The following is a 24,503-nucleotide window of genomic DNA, read 5'->3' on the forward strand; positions in this document are numbered from 1 at the left end:
TTTTGATAGCAGACCTGATCCCAATGACTCTACTGCCCCAGCCTGGAGAGAACGACAACTGCGTTTGAATTTCCTGATGCAAAAGCAGACAAAAGAGTGATCAAGTTCAGATCTGACATCTGTAGGGGTTAAAAATAAGAGTACATCAACATCCATATTTTTTTCAAGTTGGTTGCTATACTGTGAAAAACAGTTGTACTTAACTAGTGCAACAAAAAAAAGATGATCATCTTCTGGGTCCATCCCTAGCCCTATCATATTTGTGGCCATTTCCACTGCTTTGTTCTCATTCGCCAATTCTTGGTAGCGTCTTGGCAGTTCTTGGCAGTGAAGGGCGATATGATTGGATGAGAAGGTTTGGAGGGGCTGGACCTCTGACCTTCTCATCCAATGTGTTTTGAGAAAGAGGTGAGAAGAGGGGACGCGAGGAATCAAGTGAATCAATTGAGATTCTCCCCTAGACTCCCCGTTATCAGGGGGAGGAGGGGGGGAGACCAACTCTGGTTGTAGTAGTCGCGCTCAGCAGCCGCACCCGAGCTCGAAACTGGAGTGGGAAGAAGCAAGCGCAAATGCCATCCCGAGCGCATCATTGAGAAGCGACAGGATCAAAACAATTTCGGACTGAGATAAATACCACGGTCAAACATCGTCTCATCTGACCTTAAGAAAAAGCGGAGGGACAAGAACATTCATGGAAATAAAATAGAAACCTGCGAGTTTTAATTGTTTTATTTTAATATTTGTTTTCTTCTGACAACAACACAGCCATTTCAACCCCAAAATGACAGAGATAACCAATTTAAGACCAGCATATGGTAAGACATATTTTGCCTCATAATAATTAACGGAAAACAGCTGTATATAGGCTACTTATTGGATGCCAGCCAACTGTTTTAGGCTAGCCGAAGAAAAATGAGTGTTTCTCAGGTTCTCCTCAGATTCTAAATGGTGTCATGTTGGCCGAGAGAGGCTGAAAGACGCCAGGTGCTAAATGTGTTGTTTATTCTCTACACATTTACTTTAATTATCTCCAGCAAAGCCTATGTTTTTTGTGTATTCAATTTAATTTGATGTTTGAAATTAAATGGCACACGTCTATTTAATATTTCATAAAACACGGGTTATCTCCTAGAATGGATGATTAGAAAGCTTTGAGCCAACAACTGGAATACATTTAAAATATATATATATATAAAGTTGTTGAGAACACAAGCCAGCGAAGGCCTTGTCTGCGTCAACAAATTCTAATAATTTTAAAACGGAGAATGGGCCTAATGTTTAATTTGTTTAATTTGTTGGGATTAGAAATAGGCATGTATATGAAAATGTGTGGTCATGCGTGCATTAGTTCCCGGCAGTCACCAATACTGCTTCGTCAGATTTTGGCTTGAAGGGGGAATATTGGCAGGGAAATGGACTGAATAAAAATGTGCCTTTTTGACATTATGTAAAAACAAATAAAGTTGATTTCTAGTACATATTTATTGTGCGGTACGTATTTATTGTTATGGGTGAGACTTGTTTGGCCTGCTCCTACTGCGCTCATGCTTTCTCCAGCCTTCTCTAATGGCGTTGACTGCGCATGTGGGTTAGAGAGGATGATGACGTTATGTCTATTCTTGAGGCTTGGCATCAACCATGCCCGACTGCTCGCTCTTCTATTGTTTCAATGAACATCTACCCGAATTCCTGAACTGGACCCGTTGTCCATAGCCTAACAGAACATTTGGGCGGGGTGGGTGGTCTCACATCTCCCCAAAAACCTCACTCGCTGGGCAATCAATTCGAGTGCTCATTGTAATCTAGTTATGTAACCGTGGGACTGTCGGAAGCATTGATGGATGTTTTGCCAATAGTGCATCGCGTATCACTGTCAGAGTTAAAACACCGGCTATGGGGATTAACCTTGTGCAGAATATGTTGTTATTTAGAGAATGAGTGGACAAAAATGGAAAAAACACTGGCTACACCCAGCCACACACATATATTTAGCCTACTGTATAAATATATGGTTTACACCTACAATTACTCAGCAATCAATTACGCAATATACAGCAACCAGTGTAGACAACTAATGGGACATATCACATTGACAAAAGCAGTAAGAAACAGTCTAATTCTCCTCTCCTCTGACCTGCACAAAGTCCCCGAAAAATAAATGCGCTCCTGAGAAGATTATTATGTTCTTTGTCTGCAGTGGATGGGTGAGGCCCTAATGTGTGTTTGTTTGTGTCAGGAGTGTTAGAGCAGCTCCTCGGTGAGAGGGCGTGGGGAGTCTAATTACACCAACAAAAGCACTCTATGTTCTATCATCTCTTCATTACCAATTTATATGCATTGTTAAATTCATATTACCATAATTCCTCTCCTTAAACAGATAGCTATCGCCCAGAGCAACGTGCATGGTTTTGCTTTGATTCAGGACTTTCCTTCAGAGTTGAGGCCAGTGCCAAAGCTGGAGGGAACAGCTGCAGTTTACCCCACCTGAGGGCTCAGACTGCTGAGCTGAGCCGAGCCAAAACAAGCTGTACTGAGCTGGCCTGGTTGTTGCTGTAACTGTTCTGGAATGGACAATGTGAAAATGCAATACAATGTGAATGTGATGACCCCTTCTGCTTTACTTCCGTATCCAGTCCCATACTGTTTTGAATGGGCTTCAAGATCATATCATCAAATTCATGAAAACATGGCCATATATATTATATATAACATACAAAAGTTGAAAAACAATGCTGTGGGGGTGTTCACTTTCATCAGCGTATACCCGAGCGAGCACAGTATGGTTTGGTTCGCCGTGACATAGTTTGAAAACGATATTGGAGTGTGAAACTGTGTTCCATTGGACCCCACTCTATTCTTAAGCATCACTACACACCATCACTTATTATCTAAGGCATGGATGTGGACAGAGGGGATAGTTGGGATGATGGTGGGTGTGTGGGTTGGCAGTCTTTGATGCAAAAGAGGGCAGATATTTTAAGATCCCCAGCCTGCAATGCCATCTTGGATCCAAAACCATGGCGTAGGAGTTACCTGAAGGACTGGCAGGGAGAAAGACTTGTTGAGTCAGGGAGTAGCCAAATATGAGCTATTTGAGGGATAGTCTGCACCTACGACAGAGAGCTATGGTGAGAAATAAGTTAGAAATGATTGAATAACATGTATGTGTAAATTGATTTTGCAATGCTCACGCGCGCAGTGTGTCCGGTGTGGTTTGCATGTAAGAGTTGTATTTGATGAGAACAGCATAGGTGCTAGCACAGAACCTTGTGGAACACCATACTTAATATTGGAATAATCAAAGTGAGTGTCCTTTTAGGATTTAAACCAGACGAGATTGTCTACGACTGACCAACTCGGTTTCTTAGTGTATTTAGTCTCTTCACAGTTCCTAGTGTCCGTTTTTGTAGTTTGAATCTTCTGTACATATTCTTCTTAGCCGATCAATTGACCTTTGACCTTTGTTGCTTTTAGCCTATCGATATTGACCTTTGTTGCTTATAGACACTTCCGGATTTCTTCGAGAACAAGTTCTAATTTACAACTGCGACCTGGCCAAGATAAAGCAAAGCAGTTTGACACATACAACAACACAGAGTTACACATGGAACAAACAAACATACAGTCAATAATACAGTAGAAAAAAGTATATATACAGTGTGTGCAAATGAGGTAAGATAAGGGAGGTAAAGCAATAAATAGGCCATGGTGGCGAAGTAATTACAATATACAAATTAAACACTGGAGTGACAGATGTGCAGATGATGAATGTGCAAGTAGAGATACTGGGGTGCAACGGAGCAAGATAAATAAATAACAGTATGGGGATGAGGTAGTTGGATGTGCTATGTACATATTGCCAAGAGTGTGCAAAGCTGTCATCAAGGCAAAGGGTGACTATTTGAAGAATCTCAAATATAAAATATATTTTGATTTGTTTAACACTTTTTTGGTTACTACATGATTCCATATGTGTTATTTCATAGTTTTGATGTCTTCACTATTATTCTACAATGTAGAAAATAGTATAAAATAAAGAAAAACCCTTGAATGAGTAGGTGTTCTAAAACTTTTGACCCGTAGTGTATGTACTTGATGAGGACATTACACAGTCATAACATAAGCAATGTAAAACACCTTTTATATGTCTTATGAAGATGGTATAAGTCACTTAAAAGGTTTTCCTTGTTTAGTACCCATATGTTATTGACTTTATCTCTTCAGGGCTACATCTCTTACTGAGGCAGTCTAGCCTGGATGAAGGGGTGAGCCGACACACAGTCCTACCTCTCCCCTCCCTCCAGCTCTCTCCGTTCCTTCTTTCTGCAGTGTGTCCGGCATAGCCGCAGTGGAAGTGCCGAACAGAGCTTGTGATTTAATGCCATAGTGACTGGTGTCAGAGTGACAAGCCTCTTTCTGTCCCAGTGTTGAAATACAGCACACTCCACCTCGGGACAAGGTGTCTGTCTGTGTCACTCATATTCACAGAGATTTCAGGATGAAGAAACACACACAGAGAAAGCTAACGTTGTGTGAAAGGGGGTGTAGCTAGTCTATTAGCTCAGTCCTGTGAGAAGCTGAGCAGCAGTGGTTTACCCCAGCGTGTTGATGGCGGTAGGGGAGATGGACATTTACAGAAGTGCTTTGTCTGTGTGCCATCTGTTGTACACGTAAGAGGGAAACGGGTGTGTTTACGAGAACATTTCTATGAGTTTTGGGGTTATTTGAAGAATACTTAAGACACACAACTCTTTGGAGTGGAGTTACTTAGGAAGGTATTATTTCCTCGTACCTTGACATCACCTTCCTGAAGTTAGTGGTCAATCCTGGTTGGTTTGGCACCGAAAGGGTAGGAAGCATGAGTTTTTACTCACCAATGTAACAACACAGTGTGGTCAAAGACTTAGTAACTTAGTTGCAGTCATGATCTGGTTACCTATAACTTCAAACATAGTTATGTTTTGGGGTTATTACATATTTATTATTTCCAGATAACTTCTAAATGATCCACAATGCACTATTTCTCGCAATGCACTATTTCTCATATAGAGGATCTACTCTGCAACCGAGTTTGTATGCTAGCTCTGTAGGTAGCTTGAGCTGGCAAACGTCGACCACACATCATGCTTCTCACAGACTTTGTGGCTGTGTTATCTAGTGAGAACCTGTTGGCACGGCAGGCTCTAGTGCTTGCCATGGGCTTAAAATGAAAGAATATCATACCTACTTGCTTTAATTGTGTAGTACCACATCTGTTCTCCTTTTTGTTTTTGTCAACTTTTGCCATGTTCGCTATGAAATAGGCTACATGAGTTTTGTAACTTTTTCCACCTTGGCTTAATGCTAGCACGCTAGTTGACAGACATCTAGAATCTATCTATTTTGGATTGAGTTTTGTAACTTTTTCCACCTTGGCTTAATTCCAAGCTTCTGCCTCTAACACTAGGAAGCTCTTTGCCACCTTCTCCTCCCTCCTGAATCCTCCTCCCCCCCCTCCTCCCTCTCTGCAGATGACTTCGTCAACCATTTTGAAAAGAAGGTCGACGACATCCGATCCTCGTTTCTAAGTCAAACGACACCGCTGGTTCTGCTCACACTGCCCTACCCTGTGCTCTGACCTCTTTCTCCCCTCACTCTCCAGATGAAATCTCGCGTCTTGTGACGGCCGGCCGCCCAACAACCTGCCCGCTTGACCCTATCCCCTCCTCTCTTCTCCAGACCATTTCCGGAGACCTTCTCCCTTACCTCACCTCGCTAATCAACTCATCCCTGACCGCTGGCTACGTCCCTTCCGTCTTCAAGAGAGCGAGAGTTGCACCCCTTCTGAAAAAAACCTACACTCGATCCCTCCGATGTCAACAACTACAGACCAGTATCCCTTCTTTCTTTTCTCTCCAAAACTCTTGAACGTGCCGTCCTTGGCCAGCTCTCCCGCTATCTCTCTCAGAATGACCTTCTTGATCCAAATCAGTCAGGTTTCAAGACTAGTCATTCAACTGAGACTGCTCTTCTCTGTATCACGGAGGTGCTCCGCACCGCTAAAGCTAACTCTCTCTCCTCTGCTCTCATCCTTCTAGACCTATCGGCTGCCTTCGATACTGTGAACCATCAGATCCTCCTCTCCACCCTCTCCGAGTTGGGCATCTCCGGCGCGGCCCACGCTTGGATTGCGTCCTACCTGACAGGTCGCTCCTACCAGGTGGCGTGGCGAGAATCTGTCTCCTCACCACACGCTCTCACCACTGGTGTCCCCCAGGGCTCTGTTCTAGGCCCTCTCCTATTCTCGCTATACACCAACTCACTTGGCTCTGTCATAACCTCACATGGTCTCTCCTACCATTGCTATGCAGACGACACACAATTAATCTTCTCCTTTCCCCCTTCTGATGACCAGGTGGCGAATCGCATCTCTGCATGTCTGGCAGACATATCAGTGTGGATGACGGATCACCACCTGAAGCTGAACCTCGGCAAGACGGAGCTGCTCTTCCTCCCGGGGAAGGACTGCCCGTTCCATGATCTCGCCATCACGGTTGACAACTCCATTGTGTCCTCCTCCCAGAGCGCTAAGAACCTTGGCGTGATCCTGGACAACAAGAACCTTGGCGTGATCCTGTCGTTCTCAACTAACATCAAGGCGGTGGCCCGTTCCTGTAGGTTCATGTTCTACAACATCCGCAGAGTACGTCCCTGCCTCACACAGGAAGCGGCGCAGGTCCTAATCCAGGCACTTGTCATCTCCCGTCTGGATTACTGCAACTCGCTGTTGGCTGGGCTCCCTGCCTGTGCCATTAAACCCCTACAACTCATCCAGAACGCCGCAGCCCGTCTGGTGTTCAACCTTCCCAAGTTCTCTCACGTCACCCCGCTCCTCCGCTCTCTCCACTGGCTTCCAGTTGAAGCTCGCATCCGCTACAAGACCATGGTGCTTGCCTACGGAGCTGTGAGGGGAACGGCACCTCAGTACCTCCAGGCTCTGATCAGGCCCTACACCCAAACAAGGGCACTGCGTTCATCCACCTCTGGCCTGCTCGCCTCCCTACCACTGAGGAAGCACAGTTCCCGCTCAGCTCAGTCTAAACTGTTCGCTGCTCTGGCCCCCCCAATGGTGGAACAAACTCCCTCACGACGCCAGGACAGCGGAGTCTATCACCACCTTCCGGAGACACCTGAAACCCCACCTCTTTAAGGAATACCTAGGATAGGATAAGTAATCCTTCTCACCCCCCCCCCCTTTAAGATTTAGATGCACTATTGTAAAGTGACTGTTCCACTGGATGTCATAAGGTGAATGCACCAATTTGTAAGTCGCTCTGGATAAGAGCGTCTGCTAAATGACTTAAATGTAATGTAAATTTAAATGCTAGCACGCTAGTTGACAGACATCTAGAATCTATCTATTTTGGATTTCTGCCCGGTGAAGCACTCGCCTCCCCCTCGCTTTGGTAGCTAACTCAGCCTGCACTCGTTTAAACGTTTTACCATCGGATGGGCCCCAACCTTCAATCTGTAAGTCTCTGCTCTCTCTTTTCTTTTAATCTGCAGTTATTTTTTAGTTGTGTTGTATTCATTTTTTTTCTCCCCTAGCTGGTCTCCAGAAGTTGGATTCTAGCTTACTGACTATAACTGTGCTGGTTGGCTAGGCTGGCTAAGCTAATAGCTAGTTGGCCAAATAGCTAACGCTGGCTGGCTAGCTTGCTGGCTAAAATAACTGCATATACAGTAGCTAATATTATGGCGTTATGTATTTCCTAAACGTTGGTTTACTTTAATGTAGCTGTAAGCTAGCTGTTGATAGCAACTGGCTGACTCATTCAGTGCTAACGTAAACAGAGTAGTATGGCTAACGTGAGCAGACTAGTTGGCTAGCAATTTTGCAAGTTGTTGTAACAATAAATTTAAAAAGTATTTGCTTGTAAGTTGGCTGAAAATTTTGTTGAAACCAGTAGTCATGGCAATTTTGATTAATTTGAAGTTATAGATTTGACGTTATTTCTGTTGGAGTTTACATTATAGGGATCAGGATGGCTTACCTGTTCCTCTGTATTACATCACACCATGGAAAACCTTTTCCCCGCAGGACTTCGCCATACTTCGGAATTCTAATCGGTTTTATGTAATAACACCAACAATAGAAAAGGGAGGTCACTTTGCATTGGGACTTTTGATCCATATACGAATGCAAAATCCCAATGTTACATGTGGTTACGTTGTTGCTACCTGCCCATTCATTTAGTGGTTAGAATGAGCGAATTCAGAGTATGGAGTGCTGGTTATATTTACTACTCTTCTGGTAGTCTAAGCCTAGACGTCACACTTTATCCTTAATAACACACTCCTCATTTCCTCCTTTCCTCCTCTCTTCGGTAACTGCACAACGCTCCTCTCTCCATCATAACCTCGTCCTCCTCTTCCTGCCCTACCGTCACACTCCTCTGTGTTCCTGTATTCCTCCACGGTCCCACACTTCCCCATTCTCCTCTTCGTGTATGAATCAGACAATTAGAATCATTGCTCGTGATTAACAATTTACTGCAGTCTATTAATCATGGATGCCCCCTGCTTGTGCACAGACACGTGTGCATAGACACGACACACACACACACACACACACACACACACACACACACACACACACACACACACGCACGCACGCACGCACGCACGCACGCACGCACGCACGCACGCACGCACGCGCGCGCGCTTGTTCTTTCAAGCATTGTGCTCCTTTTGATACTGTTGGTTTTATTAGTAAGTCCTGGATTTCAACCTTTTCTTCAGTATTGCGATTGAGGTTTGAATGGTTTATTTCATTCAGACCTTGACCTTATGGGTAATGTCAGTCTCTCGCTGGGGGAACGCCTCTAGGCAACAAGAGCTGCTCAGCTGGGCTTTGAAGACCCTCCAAAAAAGTGACATCATCTGATTCTCAAGCCCCACTGAGGTCGCAATGATCAATGGAGTAGAGGGGGTCGAGTCTTTGTCTAGAGGGGGATAATGGGTGTGGGTAGCTAAACACTATGGAGATACAGTGAGTGGATGAGAGAGGAAGAGAGAGATGACAAAATAGAGTAGGAAAAGGGAGAACATTTCCTTGGTGGATCAGGAGAAAGTGAAGGGAAAGCAGAATTGGATGCCAGTAACTGTTTTGAATGCCAATACAAAAAATATTCTAAATGGTTTAGCCGCCTGCTGTTCTGAATTCCCATGGCCCGCAGGGAAGTCACTCTTCAGAAATGTCCCAACCAGTCTGTTTGTCTGGCACGCTTGCTCTCGACTTCTCAGTCTGGGACCTAGCTATGCATCCTTTGTCTCACTGTTTGTCTCTCTGTTAGCAGCTAATGTCACCACTCATTCGTGCCCCATTTCCTCACTCTCTCTCTTCCTTTCACCATTTCCTCTCCTCTTTCACTCCTGACGATCCATCTCTCTCTCGTCTTCCTGCTACCTTTTGATTTATTTTCTCTTTGACCTCTTTTTTTCTCCTCCCCAATATCGTGGTATCCGGTTGGTAGTTACAGTCTTGTCTCATCGCTGCAACTCCCGTACCGACTCAGGAGAGGCGAAGGTCAAGAGTCGTGCGTCCTCCGAAACACAACCCAACCAAGGGTGGCTTCTTGACACAATGCCCACTTAAGCCGGAAGCCAGCCGCACCAATGTGTCGGAGGAAACAGCTGCGACAGAGTCTGGACTCGAACCCAGGATCTCTAGTGGCACAACTAGCACTGTGATGCAGTGTCTTAGACCACTGCACCACTCGGGAGGCCCCTACCTTTGATTTCTAACACACTTTCTGTCCTCAAGTAACCATGTTTGCAACTATCCTTTTCTGGCCATTTTGGTTTTTCCAAAAGCTCTTTAAAAGCCTCCTGTCTGTCACAAAACTGGACAAGTGGCTGCTGACCCAATTTTGGCCTCCTGCACTGTTGCTAAGCCCCTCAAACTGACTTCACTGCTGGATATGAATATTGACTGCTAACACACAGCTAAATCCCTGCACATGCAGCTTACTGGTGGCCCAGGGTGTGGCTGGCTGCAGGCTCAAGCATCTGGAGTCATCCAGTCAAGAATTAGCCTGGTCAAACCAGGCTTAATGTTGCACTCACTATTGCTTCCAATCGTGAAGGCTGTGTTCAGTCTGGTTTTACCAGGCTACTAGTTCCCGCCAAGGTGCATGAAGGTTAATGAAGGCAGCTATTGCCGAAACCTGTTTTTTTTATATAGAAAGCAAGAGGACTTATAATTGTACTTCCATTTTACTCCAAAAGAAAATCTGGTGCAGATTTGTTGTAGTCGATAGCTGGGGCCTCTGTCATCTTTGTTTTATAACAGAGGTAGGTAACCTTAAGCAAATGTGACTATGCATATTTATTCTTGACCACTGAGGTTGGTTTGGGCTTCAGTCACCGATTTTAACTGTAGAAGGTGGCTTATCAGAATGCAGATGTGAATCTGATTATGTTTAAGTCAAATATTATATCTGTTTGGGCTTCTTGTGGTCAATTTGCAGTCTACAAGTTATTTGTAATTATGTTCGGGCCCCCCGAACATCCACTCCAGAAATAAAATTGGCCAGCGGCTGAATCTAGTTGATGATCCCTGGTTTACACTAAAAACGACAAGTAACTTCCAATGAATTTCCCATGACAACGGCATGCATAATTCAGGGTATTTATTTATTTAGTTTTTTTATGCATCTGCATCAGTGGCTTTTAGTGAATGCTGTCTGTGGGTGTGTTTTTAGGAATGTTTGTAAATGCATGAACACTCAGTATGCTAAGTGTTTATAGTGTAGTTCCTTTACTTATTATCCATGATGCTGTGGAGTTTTACATAGAACTCACAGGAGACAAGGAGAAACTCTCCAAAGCTCTTGAGGCCTCATTATAGCTGTGATCAGTGCAGCTTTACAGCAGTGTCTGTCAACCACACACATGCACACACGCACACACACAGATACGCATACACCCACTTCTGCCGCCATGTCTGCCAAAAACATCTCTCAGCATCTCTCTTTACACAGAAACTTTCTCAGAATAGCCCCCCCCCCCCTCTGGTGGTTGCTGGCGTCTGGTTAAGGGCTGCTTGTGTGGAGATGGTGGAACACACATCCTGTTCTCATCCGCTCTGGGGTTCCTGGGCAAACTCTGAATTCCAATCAGCTCCATCTGACCAGCTCGATGTGAGAGGGGCCCCGCGGTTGCCAAGGCGACCCATGACGAGAGAGAGAGAGAGAGAGAGAGAGAGAGAGAGAGAGAGAGAGAGAGAGAGAGAGAGAGAGAGAGAGAGAGAGAGAGAGAGAGAGAGAGAGAGAGAGAGAGAGAGAGAGAGAGAGAGAGAGAGAGAGAGAGAGAGAGAGAGAGAGAGAGAGAGAGAGAGAGAGAGAGAGAGAGAGAGAGAGAGAGAGAGAGAGAGAGAGAGAGAGAGAGAGAGAGAGAGAGAGGCAAATACTAAATAAAAACCTAGTTTTCATGGCAGTACACATACAACACAAAAGTAAAAATACAGACATACAGTGGCAAGAAAAAGTATGTGAACCCTTTGGAATTACCTGGATTTCTGAATAAATTTGACAACAATAGACAAAGTCAGTGTGCTTAAACTAGCACTCAAATTATTGTATTTCTCTTGTCTATATTGAGTACATAATTTAAACATTCACAGTGTAGGTTGGGGAAAGTATATGAACTCCTACTGTAGGCTAATGACTTCTGCAAAAGCTAATTGGAGTCAGGAGTCAGGAGTCAGCTAACCTGGAGTCCAATCAATGAGACGTGATTGGAGATAATAATAATAATAATATATGCCATTTAGCAGACGCTTTTATCCAAAGCGACGAGATTTTGGTTAGAGCTGCCCTGCCCCATATAAAACACTCACAAAATGTGAGTTTGCTATTCACAAGAAGCATTGCCTGATGTGAACTATGCCTTGAACAAAAGAGATCTCAGAAGACCTAAGATGAAGAATTGTTGCCTTGCATAAAGCTGGAAAGGGTAACAAAAGTATCTCTAAAAGTCAGTCCAGTAAGACAAATTATCTATAAATTGAGACATTTCAGCACTTTTGCTACGGGTTGTTAACCTACTATCCATAGGCTGTAATTGTAAATAAGAATTTGTTCTTAAAACGGACTTGCCTAGTTAAATAAATGTAAAATAAATTAAACTCTCCCTAAGAGTGGCTTTCCTGCAAAGATGACTGCAAGCGCAGAATACTCAATGAGGTTAAGAAGAATCCTACTGTCGGCTAAAGACATACAGAAATCTCTGGAACATGCCAACATCTCTGTTGACGAGTCTACGATACATAACTCTAAACAAGAATGGTGTTCATGGGAGGACACCACGGAAGAAGCCACTGCTGTTCAAAAAAAAAAAAAAACATTGCTGCACGTCTAAAGTTTGAAAAAGTGCACCTGGATGTTTCACAGCGCTACTGGCAAAATATTCTGTGGACAGATGATACTGAAGTTTGGTTGTTTGGATGGAACACACAACACTTTATGTGGAGAAAAAAGGGCACAGTACACAAACATCAAAACCTCATCCCAACTGTAAACTATGGTGGAGGGAGCATCATGGTTTGGGGCTGCTTTGCTGCCTCAGGGCCTGGACAGCTTGCTTTCATCAACAGAAAAATGAATTCCCAAGTTTATCAAGACATTTTCCAGGAGAATGTAAGGCTATCTGTCCACCAATTGAAGCTCAACAGAAGTTAGGTGATGCAACAGGATAACAACCTAAAAGACAGAACAACAGAATTGCTTGAACAGAAGAAAATGGAGTGGCCCAGTCAGTCCTGACCTCAACCCGATTGAGATGCTGTGGCATCCCAATAATATTGTGGAACTGAAACAGTTTTGTAAAGAGGAGTAGTCCAAAATTCCTCCTGACCGTTGGGCAGGTCTGATCCACAACTACAGAACACATTTGGTTGACATTATTGCTGCCAAAAGAGGGTCAACCTGTTATTAAATCCAAGGGTTCACATCAGTTGAAGTCGGAAGTTTACATACACCTTAGCCAAATACATTTAAACTCCATTTTTCACAAATCCTGACATTTAATCCTAGTAACAATTCCATGTCTTAGATCAATTTATCAACAATTTATTTTAAGAATGTGAAATGTCAGAATAATGGTGGAGAGTGATTTATTTCAGCTTTTATTTCTTTCTTCACATTCCCAGTGGGTCAGAAGTTTACATACACTCAATTAGTATTTGGTAGCATTGCCTTTAAACTGTAGCCTTCCACAAGCTTCCCACAATAAGTTGGGTGAATTTTGGCCCATTCCCCCTGACAGAGCTGGTGTAACTGAGTCAGGTTTGTAAGGACTCCTTGCTTGCACACGCTTTTTCAGTTCTGCCCACAATTTGTTATGTAGGATTGCGGTCAGGACTTTGATGGCCACTCCAATACCTTGACTTTGTTGTCCTTTTTGCCGTTTTGCCACAACTTTGGAATTATGCTTGAGGTCATTGTCCATTTGGATGAGCCATTTGCAACCAAGCTTTAACTTCTTGACTGGTGTCTTGAGATGTTGCTTCAATATATCCACATAATTTTCCATCCTCATGATGCCATCTATTTTGTGAAGTGCACCAATCCCTCCTGCAGCAAAGCACCCCCACCACAGGATGCTGCCACCCTTGTGCTTCACGGTTGGGATTGTGTTCTTTGGCTTGCAAGCCTCCCCATTTTTCCTCCGAACATAACGATGGTCATTATGGCCAAACAGTTCTATTTTTGTTTCATCAGACCAGAGGACATTACTCCAAAAAGTACGATCTTTGTCCCCATGTGCAGTTGCAAACCGTAGTCTGACTTTTTTTTAATGGCGGTTTTGGAGCAGTGCCGTCTTCCTTGCTGAGCGGCCTTTCAGGTTATGTCGATATAGGACTTGTTTTACTGTGGATATAGATACTTTTGTACCTGTTTCCTCCAGCATCTTCACAAGGTCCTTTGCTGTTTTTCTGGGATTGATTTGCACTTTTCGCACCAAAGTACGTTCATCTCGAGGAGACAGAAGGTGTCTCCTTCCTGAGTGGTATGACAGCTGCGTGCTCCCATGGTGTTTAATACTTGCATATTATTGTTTGAACAGATGAACGTGGCCCCTTCAGGCGTTTGGAAATTGCTCCCAAGGATGAACCGGACTTGTGGAGGTCGACAATTTTTCTTAGGTCTCTTTCTTTCTTTTCCCATGATGTCAAGCAAATAGGCACTGAGTTTGAAGGTAGGCCTTCAAATACAGCCACAGGTACACCTCCAATTAACTCAAATTATGTCAATTAGCCTATCAGAAGCTTCTAAAGCCATGACATCATTTCCTGGACTTTTCCAAGCTGTTTAAAGGCACAGTCAACTTAGTGTATGTAAACTTTTGACACACTGGAATTGTGATACAGTGAATTATAAGTGAAATAATCTGTCTGTTAACAATTGTTGGAAAAATTACTTGTGTCATGCACACAGATGTCCTAACCGCCAAAACTATAGTTTGTTAACAAGAAATTTGTGGAGTGGTTGAAAAACGAGTTTTAATGACTCCAACCTAAGTGTATGTGAACTTCCGACTTCAACTGTACTTTTTTCACCTTGCACTGTGAATGTTTACACCGTGTGTTCAATAAAGACATGAAAAATTCTAATTGTTTGTGTGTTATTAGTTTAAGCAGACTGTATTTGTCTATTGTTGCGACTTAGATGAAGATCAGATCAAATGTTATGACCAATTTATGCAGAAATCCAGGTAATTCTAAAGGCTTCACATACTTTTTTATTTATTCCCACTGTAGTGTAAACATTGGCAACAAGACAGAAAACCCACTATTTACTCAAAGATAGGCAATGTGCCTCTGTCAATCGCTCCCTTAGAAAATGTGACCATGAAACTGTTACAGTAGCGAGTGCAAACGTTTTCAGACTTTTTTGTTTTTGTTTTGTACTGGTGCCCCATGGGAATCGTTCCCACAACCTTGGCATTGCAAGCACTATGCTCTACCAACTGAACCACACGGGACCAATAAGGTATTGCTCTCACTCAGGTTAGTCTTTGGACTCGTTACAACACTGACTACAGTGTGTGTGCATGTTTGTGACTACAGGGTTGGTGAAGAGGCGGTCTCTCTCAGATTACTCAGAGATTGAGTCAGTACTGAAGAGATTGTAAGTAAGAACGTAAGCAAGACTTGCCTGAGCCAGAACGACACTAATTATTGCCCCATTCTAATAGATGACTTACAAAGAGGTTTTGAATGAAATGCCGCCATAGATGTTGTGACCAATACAGTCGTGTTTTGTAACGTCAAAATGGCTGTCAAAACAACAGGGTTCAGAGGGTCTTGAGTTGATGAAGTACCTACAGTACATTCGTGAAAATTTTGACATTTGATCCTTGACCTTTTCCACATTTTGTTACGTTACTGCCTTATTCTTAAATGGATTCAATAAAAACATTGGTGAGAAAATCTACACACAATAGTCCATAATGACAAAGAGAAAACAGGTTTTTAGATTATTTAAAAAAAGTTCAAAACAGTAATATCTTATTTACATATGTATTCAGACCCTTTGCTATGAGACTCTGAATTTAGCTCGGATGCATCCTGTTTCCATTGATCATCCTTGAAATATTTCTACAACCTGATTGGAGTCCACCTGTGGTAAATTCAATTGATTGGACATGATTTAGAAAGGCACACACCTGTCTATATAAGGTCCCACAGTTAACAGTGCATATCAGAACAAAATCCAAGCCATGAGGTCGAAGGAATTGTCCGTAGAGCTCAGAGACAGGATTGTGTCGAGGCACAGATCTGGGGAAGGGTGCCAACAACTTTCTGCGGCATTGAAGGTTCCCAAGAACACAGTGGCCTCCTTAAATGGAAGAAGTTTGGAACCACCAAGACTCTCCCTAGAGCTGGCTGCCCAACCAAACTGAGCAATAAGGGGGGAGAAGGGCCTTGGTCAAGGAGGACGCTCTGATAGAGCTCCAGAGTACCTCTGTGGAGATGGGAGAACATTCCAGCAGGACAACAATCTCTGCAGCACTCTGCTAATCAGGCCTTTATGGTAGAGTGGCAAGATGGAAGCCACTCCTCTGTAAAAGTAGCATGGCAGCCTGCTTGGAGTTTGCCAAAAGGCACCGAAAGAACACTCGAACCACGAGAAACAAGATTCTCTGGTCTGATGAAATGAAGACTGAACTCTTTGGCCTGAATGCTAAGCATCACATCTGGAGGAAACCTGGCACCATCCCTACGGTGAAGCATGGTGGCAGCATCATGCTGTGGGGATGTTTTTCAGTGGCATGGACTGGGAGACTAGTCTGGATCAAGGGAAAGATGAACTAGGCAAAGTACAGAGAGATCTTTGATGAAAACCTGCTCCAGAGTGCTCAGGACCTCAGAATGGGGTGATGGTTCCCCTTCCAACAGGACAACAACCCTAAGCACACAGCCAAGATAACGCAGGAGTGGCTTCGGTACAAATCTCTGAATGTCCTTGAGTGGCCCAGCCAGAGCCCGGACTTGAACCTCTTGAGAGACCTGAAAACAGCTGTGCAGCAATGCTCTCCATCCAGAGCTTGAGAGGATCTACAGAGAAGAACGGGAGAAACTCCCCAAGTAAATCTAATTTTATTTGTCACATACACATGGTTAGCAGATGTTAATGCGAGTGTAGCGAAGTGCTTGTGCTTTTAGTTCCGACAGTGCAGTAATATCTAACAAGTAATCTAAAAATCCCCAACAACTACCTAATGCACACATCTAAAGGGGTGAATGAGAATATGTACATGTAAGTATATGGATGAGCGATGGCCGAGCGGCATAGGCAAGGTACAATAGATACATAAAATACAGTGTCCTTTGACAGCTTTTTGGTCTTGGCCATAGTGGAGTTTGGAGTGTGACTGTTTGAGGTTGTGGACAGGTGTCTTTTTTACTGATAAGTTCAAACAGGTGCCATTAATACAGGTAACGAGTGGAGGGCAGAGGAACCTCTTAAAGAACAAATTACAGGTCTGTGAGAGCCAGAAATCTTGCTTGTTTGTAGGTGACCAAATACTTCTTTTCCACCATAATTTGCAAAAAAAATTCATTAAAAATCCTACAATGTGATTTTCTGGATTTTTTTTCTCATTTTGTCTGTCATAGTTGAAGTGTACCTATGATGAAAATTACAAGCCTCTGTCATCTTTTTAAGTGGGAGAACTTGCACAATTGGTGGCTGACTAAATACTTTTTTGACCCACTGTACATGTGATATGAGTAATGTAAGATATGTAAACATTATAAATAAAATACAGTATATACATGTGATATGAGTAATGCAAGATATGTAAACATGAATAAAGTGGCATTATTTAGTGCCGTTGTATAAAGTGACTAGTGACCCATTTAGGGGCCAGTTATTGGGTCTCAATGTAGGCAGCAGCCTCTCTGAGTTAGTGATTGCTGTTTATCAGTCTGATGGTCTTGAGATAGATGTTTTTCAGTCACCTCGGTCCCAGGCGTTGATGCACCTGTACCTGTAAATACCTGTCTGCCAAACTTGTAGCGTCACAGCTAATCGCTGCCAAAGGTGCTTCAACAAAGTACTGAGTAAAGGATCTGAATGCTTATGTAAATGTCACATTTCAGTTTTTTATTTTTAATAAATTAGCAAAATATTCTAAAAACCTGTTTGTGCTTTGTCATTATGGGGTATTGTGTGTCGATTGATGAGGGGAAACAATGATTTAATTGAGTGCTCTGTACTGTACATCCTAGAGATCAGCATACTATTTTTCTCTCCATGCAATGATTTTATTTTTATTAGGCTACACAAACAAGCGAAACAGCTGATATAGTTTTATACAACAATATAATTTTCCCAACAGAGGCAATGTAAAATGACTGGTAGCAGCAAGCCAAGTGCAGAATGACTTTTTTATATCAAATTATACTGAACATGGCCACAGTAATGGAAGACTTTATTCAGATTTGTTCCTATTATAATACCTTGTAGTGCTTAATAGTCGACACAGTGAAGCGTTCCCTGACTGCTTTCAGTGTCTATATCAACATCAATCCAACTATATTTCTGTTACACATTTCCAGTGACTCACAATACACAATGCTATGCACTGTTCATTTAATAATTTGACCCTTTTAAATTCACTGATTGTGTTGATAACTAGCAAAACATAATGCACTGCTTATGTTAGTCTACTACGGTTAACATAGAAATGCCATAGAATAGTTTTCCTTTATTCAGAATACCAAATATTCCATCACACGTGTTTGTTGATATTATTTATCCATCTCTTAAAAATGATATTTTCAGAAAAAGTCTCCCTCTCCCTGTGTCCTTAGCCTCACCTTTCTCCTCACATCCATAGCCACACCTCAGAACTAGGCAGCACTTTATTTCGCACCACTATTTAAGGTATGGCAACTGCTCGGCCTCTGACCTCAAGGCGCTACAGAGGGTAATGCGTTACGGCCCAGTACATCACTGGGACCAAGCTTCCTGCCATCCAGAACCTCTACACCAGGCGTTGTCAGAGGAAGGTCCTAAAAATGGCCAAAGACTCCAGCCACACTAGTCATTGACTGTTCTCTCTGCTACAGCACGGCAAGTGGTACGGAGCTCCAAGTCTAGGTCCAAAAGGCTTCTTGCTAAGAATAACAGCTTCTACCCCCAAGCCATAAGACTTCTGGACGGATAATCAAATGGCTACCCGGACTATTTGCATAGTCACTACATTACATTACATTTAAGTCATTTAGCAGACGCTCACTACCTCTACCTACATGTACATATTACGTCAATTACCTTGACTAACCAGTACCCCCACACATTCACTTGGTACCGGTACCCCCTGTATATAGCCTCGTTATTGTTATTTTATTGTTGCTCTTTTATTTGTTTATTTGTTTTATTTAGTAAATATTTTCTTAAGTCTTATTTTTCTTAAAATTGCATTGTTGGTTAAGGGCTTGTAGGTAAGCATTTCACGGTAAGGTCTACCTGTTGTATTCGGCGCATGTGCCAAATAAAATTTGATTTGATTTTGAATACCAGTTAAACGTGTACTGTCAAATAAAGTGCCAGCCGAAGCTTGGATCCAGGCTGTTGCCACAGCTGTCAGTCACTTTTTAAACCGGGTCACATGCTTAGTCCAAATGTAGGTCAGTGGTGTTGTGTGTTTTCCTAAACGCTCCGGGTAGGACATGGTGTAGAACATACTGTAATCCTTCTGCAACGGTTTATACTAACTTCAACTTCCTCATCTGACTGACTGTATGGGGCAAGGCCCCACGAAACATGAACAGGGGGAAAAAAATTGAAATACTCTGATCAAGTCCATCCATTTTACAAGGTTTAACCAGTTTTCCTGCTTTTCGGGACACATATTTTTGACAGCCTTTCATCTTCTCACTTTAGGCAGGGAATTATGCTCTTTGATGGAATACAACCTTCTGTTTCATTATGTGTTTTCATACCGCACGTGTTCTTCCTTTGTTTGTTGAAGGCAGTTTTTTAGAAGGCCTAATCTACCTGTTAGTAAGGCTTTCAACCCATCAGTATTGAAGGAATGAAGTGAATAACGGTGGAAAGGAAATCATAAAATGAATAAGATTTCCCTGCTCTCTCCCTGTCCCTCATTCCCCTCCTCGCCCCTCTCAGAGGTGTCCCCGGTGCTGGCGGGCTTCCTGGGCGCCGGGGTCCTAGTGGTCTCGGTCACGGTGGCCGTCTTCCTCTGGACCTGCTGCCAGCGTCGCTACCGCCAGATGACGGGCAGCTACAAGCTCCATTCGGGGCCCTGCGACCCGGCCGTGGACCCGCCCTACAAGTTCATCCACATGCTCAAGGGAATCAGCATCTACCCGGAGACACTCAGTAACAAGAAGATCGTCCGCGTGGGTCGACGCCCGGGCTCCTCGCGAAATGGCGGCGGATCCGGCGTCGAGTGGGGTCGTAATGGCGAGCGAGGAAGAGGTGGAGGCGGAGGAGGGGGAGGAAAGGTGATGCTGGTGGACGCTGACCCAGAAATGGGCCTGCTCAACGGCTCCACCCACCTGCAGATGAGCCACCTGCTGCCTCCTGCTGGACAGCCCAGGCTAGAGCGGGCGCTGCCCATCCGAGCCGACTACTGCTGCCTGGAGAGCAGCTCCGGAGGTAACAGCAGTAGCAGTAGCTGTGATGCCAGCAAGACAGCCTCGCCCTTTACTCCGTGCCAGGGGGAGGGCACCACCACGCCGCACGCTGCCCTAGGCACCCTCAGCCTGTCCGTGGACTACAACTTCCCCAAGAAGGCGCTGGTGGTGACCATTGTTGGCGCCCAGGGTCTGCCGGCCGTGGACGAGCAGGCGGGTAGCTCGGACCCCTACGTGAAGATGACCATACTGCCAGAAAAGAAGCATCGGGTCAAGGTGAGTCTGGTTCCTCTGGAGGTTTCTTCCTACCTACAGGGTTAATCCTTGATTTGCTTTGTCGTGTTTAGGGTTTAGGTATTTGGGGTTGCGGTCCCAATTAGCATAATACTTTTATTATTGAATTATTTGAATTTTCATTATTACAGGATTAGATAAAAATAAGAACATTTAAAAAAAACATTTTTTAGTATGCAAACATGATTGGGGCCCTGGGCAAGAAAAGTTTGAAGACCCCTGCATTATCCCTCTCATTTTGTATTGTAAAAGAGTTGTGTCACTGTAGCTGTTTAACTGTTACTGTAAGTGTAACTGTTTAACTGTTACTGTAAGTTTAACTGTTACTGTAAGTGTAACTGTTTAACTGTTACTGTAAGTGTAACTGTTTAAGTGTCACTGTAAGTGTAACTGTTTAAGTGTTACTGTAAGTGTAACTGTTTAAGTGTTACTGTAAGTGTAACTGTTTAACTGTTACTGTAAGTGTAACTGTAAGTGTAACTGTTTAACTGTTACTGTAAGTTTAACTGTTACTGTAAGTGTAACTGTTTAACTGTTACTGTAAGTGTAACTGTTTAACTGTTACTGTAAGTGTAACTGTTTAACTGTTACTGTAAGTGTAACTGTTTAACTGTTACTGTAAGTGTAACTGTTTAACTGTTACTGTAAGTGTAACTGTTTAAGTGTCACTGTAAGTGTAACTGTTTAAGTGTTACTGTAAGTGTAACTGTTTAACTGTTACTGTAAGTGTAACTGTTTAACTGTTACTGTAAGTGTAACTGTTTAACTGTTACTGTAAGTGTAAGTGTTACTGTAAGTGTAACTGTTTAAGTGTTACTGTAAGTGTATCTGTTTAACTGTTACTGTACGTGTACGCTATTGTCACAATAGCAACCAGACTGAAATATGACCAATTGCTCTGCAGACCCGCGTCCTGAGGAAGACCTTGGAGCCAGTGTTTGACGAGACGTTTACGTTCTACGGCGTGGCCTACAGCACACTGCCCGACCTCACACTGCACTTCCTGGTGCTCAGCTTTGACCGCTTCGCCCGTGATGATGTCATCGGGGAGGCGGCAGTGCCTCTGGCCGGGCTGGACCCCAGCACAGGACGAGTTCACATCACCCAACAGATCAGCAAGAGACACATCCAGGTGAGGAAAGGGAAAGGGAAGGATGGAGGGAGGAGACAAGGAATTACTTGTATTTATTACCTTTTTATTTAAACATGTTATTAAGAACATTCTCTTCTACAATAATGACAAAAGACACATCCTGGTTAGAGCAAGGGAATTAGGAATGGAGAGAAGGAGGAGGGAGAGAGAGGAGAAACCGGATGAAAGTGAGAAAGGCATTTTCTTTTATTGAGAGGAATACAGGTGAGGAATCGAGGGATGGAGGATAGATAATGAAAAAGACTCTAGAATGAGGGCCGGAATGAAAAGAAGGGAGACGAAAAGGGGAAAGAGGATGAAAGGGAGGGAGGGAATGGGGTGTGGTAAAAGAGGGCAATTCATAGAGAGATGAGTAGACAGAATTTGAGGATAGAGGGAGGAGTTGGAGTGTTAAGGAGGGAGAGAAGGATAGAGAGAGAGGATGGAGAAGTGGAACAGTTGATGGGCTTTTATGGAAAGAGAGAAAGGTTGGCAAAAAGGCACTACATTTGCAAAATAAGGGAGGGAGGGAGGGAGGGAGGGAGGGAGGGGGAGGGAGAGAGAATAGGGAGAGAGAATAGGGAGAGAGAGGAGGGAGAGAGAAAGGGTAGGGAGAGAGAGAGAGAGAGAGAGAGAGAGAGAGAGAGAGAGAGAGAGAGAGAGAGAGAGAGAGAGAGAGAGAGGGAGAGAGAGAGAGAGAGAGGGTAGGAGAGAGAGAGAGAGGGGAGGGAGGGAGAGAGAGAGAGAATAGGGAGAGAGAAAGGGTAGGGAGAGAGAGCGAGAGAGAGAGGGTAGGGAGAGAGAGAGGGGAGGGAGGGAGAGAGAGAGGGGATGGGGAGAGAGAGGGGATGGGGAGAAAGAGGGGATGGGGAGAAAGAGGGGTGGTATAGACAGAGCAGAAAGATGGAGATGAGAGGGAGGGCAATGGAGAGAAGAGAGGGTAATGGAGAGAGAAAGAGAAATTGAGGGGTTTGGCTACTACCATTGACAAGAAAGAGCCCCACACATAGCACAGAGAGGGAGAGACCAAGAGAGAGAGACCTCCGCACAACACAATCTGCACTGAGAAAAAGATTACAGAGAAACCTAAATGCATACCACACACACACACACACACACACACACACACACACACACACACACACACACACACACACACACACACACACACACACACACACACACACACACACACACACACACACACACACACACACACACACACACACACACACACACACACACACACACACACACACACACACACACACACACACACACACACACACAGAGAGAGAGAGAGAGAGAGGCTCATTCAGCACACACAACCTGTTTCTTTTCCACTCTTCGAAGACAGCAGCAGACACACACACACACATGCACAGTCATGCCCACACGACACATGTGTAAACACATTACATGCAGAAGTATCATTCCCAGTGCCAATGTAAGCCTGTCAAGCGAGGCAGTACAGATATGTATACACACATGCATAATATATTCCTCCATATACACATACACCCACGCCAACATTCTCTTTCTCTCCCTGTCTCTCATCTTCCTCTCTGTTATCTGTCTCTTTCTACCCCCTCTCTCCCTTTCTTCCTCTCCTTCCATCTCTCTCCCTCTCCTCATCTCTTTTACTCCTTCGTTCAGAAGAGGGCCTTAAATTGAATTCCCTCCCATTTCACTGCAGCCTGAAGCGGTTTAGAGACGGGAGGGAATCGATCTTCCAGTGGGGAGAGAGAAGGAACAAGACATAAATAGAGGGAGAGAAAGATTAGTTTGAGTGCGATGCCACTGAACAAATGAAGAGGGGAAAAAAAGACAAGAGTACATGAGAAAGAGAGAGATGGATGATACAGTAGTAGGGGACGAATTAGAGAGAGCAGGGCATCTTTGGACGGAGAGAAAGCGAGATGGCGCTGCGATAAAAAGGAGTGTGGCTGGACCATAAGTCCAGAGGAGACTTCCATGAAACTTTTATCGGGGGAGGGGGGCTTAAGTGGAGGGGGGAAGCTTAAATTATTGAGGTGGGGAGCAGTAAAGACGTCACACTCATTACGACAGCGGTAGCTCACACACTTAGCAGTTGTTAAAAAAAAGCCATTATCCGTTTAGAACATAAAAAGGTATATTTTGAGTATTGTGATTCTCCACCATTCTACAGGAGCACTAAAACGCATCAAAACTCCCGTTCAGCCCAAGGCGTTCAAAATGTCACATTGGTTTATATGGCAGCACTAGCTCCTAGCGCTGTTAGGACTTCTCTCTCAGCCCGTCTTGACTAATGAGGCCATAGGAGACTTAAAGAAATAAACCAAGCGCAAACTGAGTTTATGGTATGTCCATTCATATAATAAAAAGAAATGCTTGAAAGTATGACAAATGTACCATTTGCGTTGTACTATAGAGAAATATTTTTTGAAAGATTAAATTGTCAGGGAACTAAGCAACACTAATAACGGTGGGTCATTTTCTGCATTTCACTCCGCAGTGAGTCTATGGCATGTTCGTTTATATACTCAAAAGGTGCTTTTAAGTGTGAAATGTACCATTTACTACATGAGTACTTCAGATTATAGTCAAAAGGAGTACAGTGTTAGAGAACTGTAGAGTATTGTTGTGTACCGACTGCAGTGGTTTCAGACTATTTTTATAGACTAGTCTTTCTTAGAGCAGAATTCTCCTAGTGGGGATTCTAAATGAGATGTGGCGTTAAGTCCTGCTCGTTAATGAAAAAGCTACAGATGCACTGGACTAGAGAAAATTAGGAGGCTATCTATTTACGTCATACTTTGCATGCAGATCCCAGTGCAGATGGTAGCGGATTTGCACACGCACGCATGGCAAGACACACACACGCGCGTACGTCCCGGCCCGGGTAATTCTCTAGTTCTCCTTTTTTGAGTTCAATCTCAGCCT

At 43.8% G+C, this 24,503-nt stretch overlaps 1 protein-coding gene across 1 annotated transcript in view; it reads left to right on the plus strand.

Moving 5' to 3' along the window:
- The first annotated feature begins 424 nt into the window (after window positions 1–424).
- Window positions 425–24,503, plus strand: part of LOC124012797 (synaptotagmin-11-like) — a 40,811-nt gene continuing 16,732 nt past the window's right edge. The window contains exons 1-3 of the mRNA XM_046326764.1: window positions 425–815; window positions 19,683–20,428; window positions 21,351–21,578. Of these exons, the coding sequence (XP_046182720.1) occupies window positions 782–815; window positions 19,683–20,428; window positions 21,351–21,578 (1,008 nt within the window). The 5' untranslated portion in view covers window positions 425–781. The remainder of the gene's footprint in view (window positions 816–19,682; window positions 20,429–21,350; window positions 21,579–24,503) is intronic.

Source organism: Oncorhynchus gorbuscha, linkage group LG24 (assembly GCF_021184085.1).
Source record: "Oncorhynchus gorbuscha isolate QuinsamMale2020 ecotype Even-year linkage group LG24, OgorEven_v1.0, whole genome shotgun sequence".
NCBI classification, from domain to species: domain Eukaryota; kingdom Metazoa; phylum Chordata; class Actinopteri; order Salmoniformes; family Salmonidae; genus Oncorhynchus; species Oncorhynchus gorbuscha.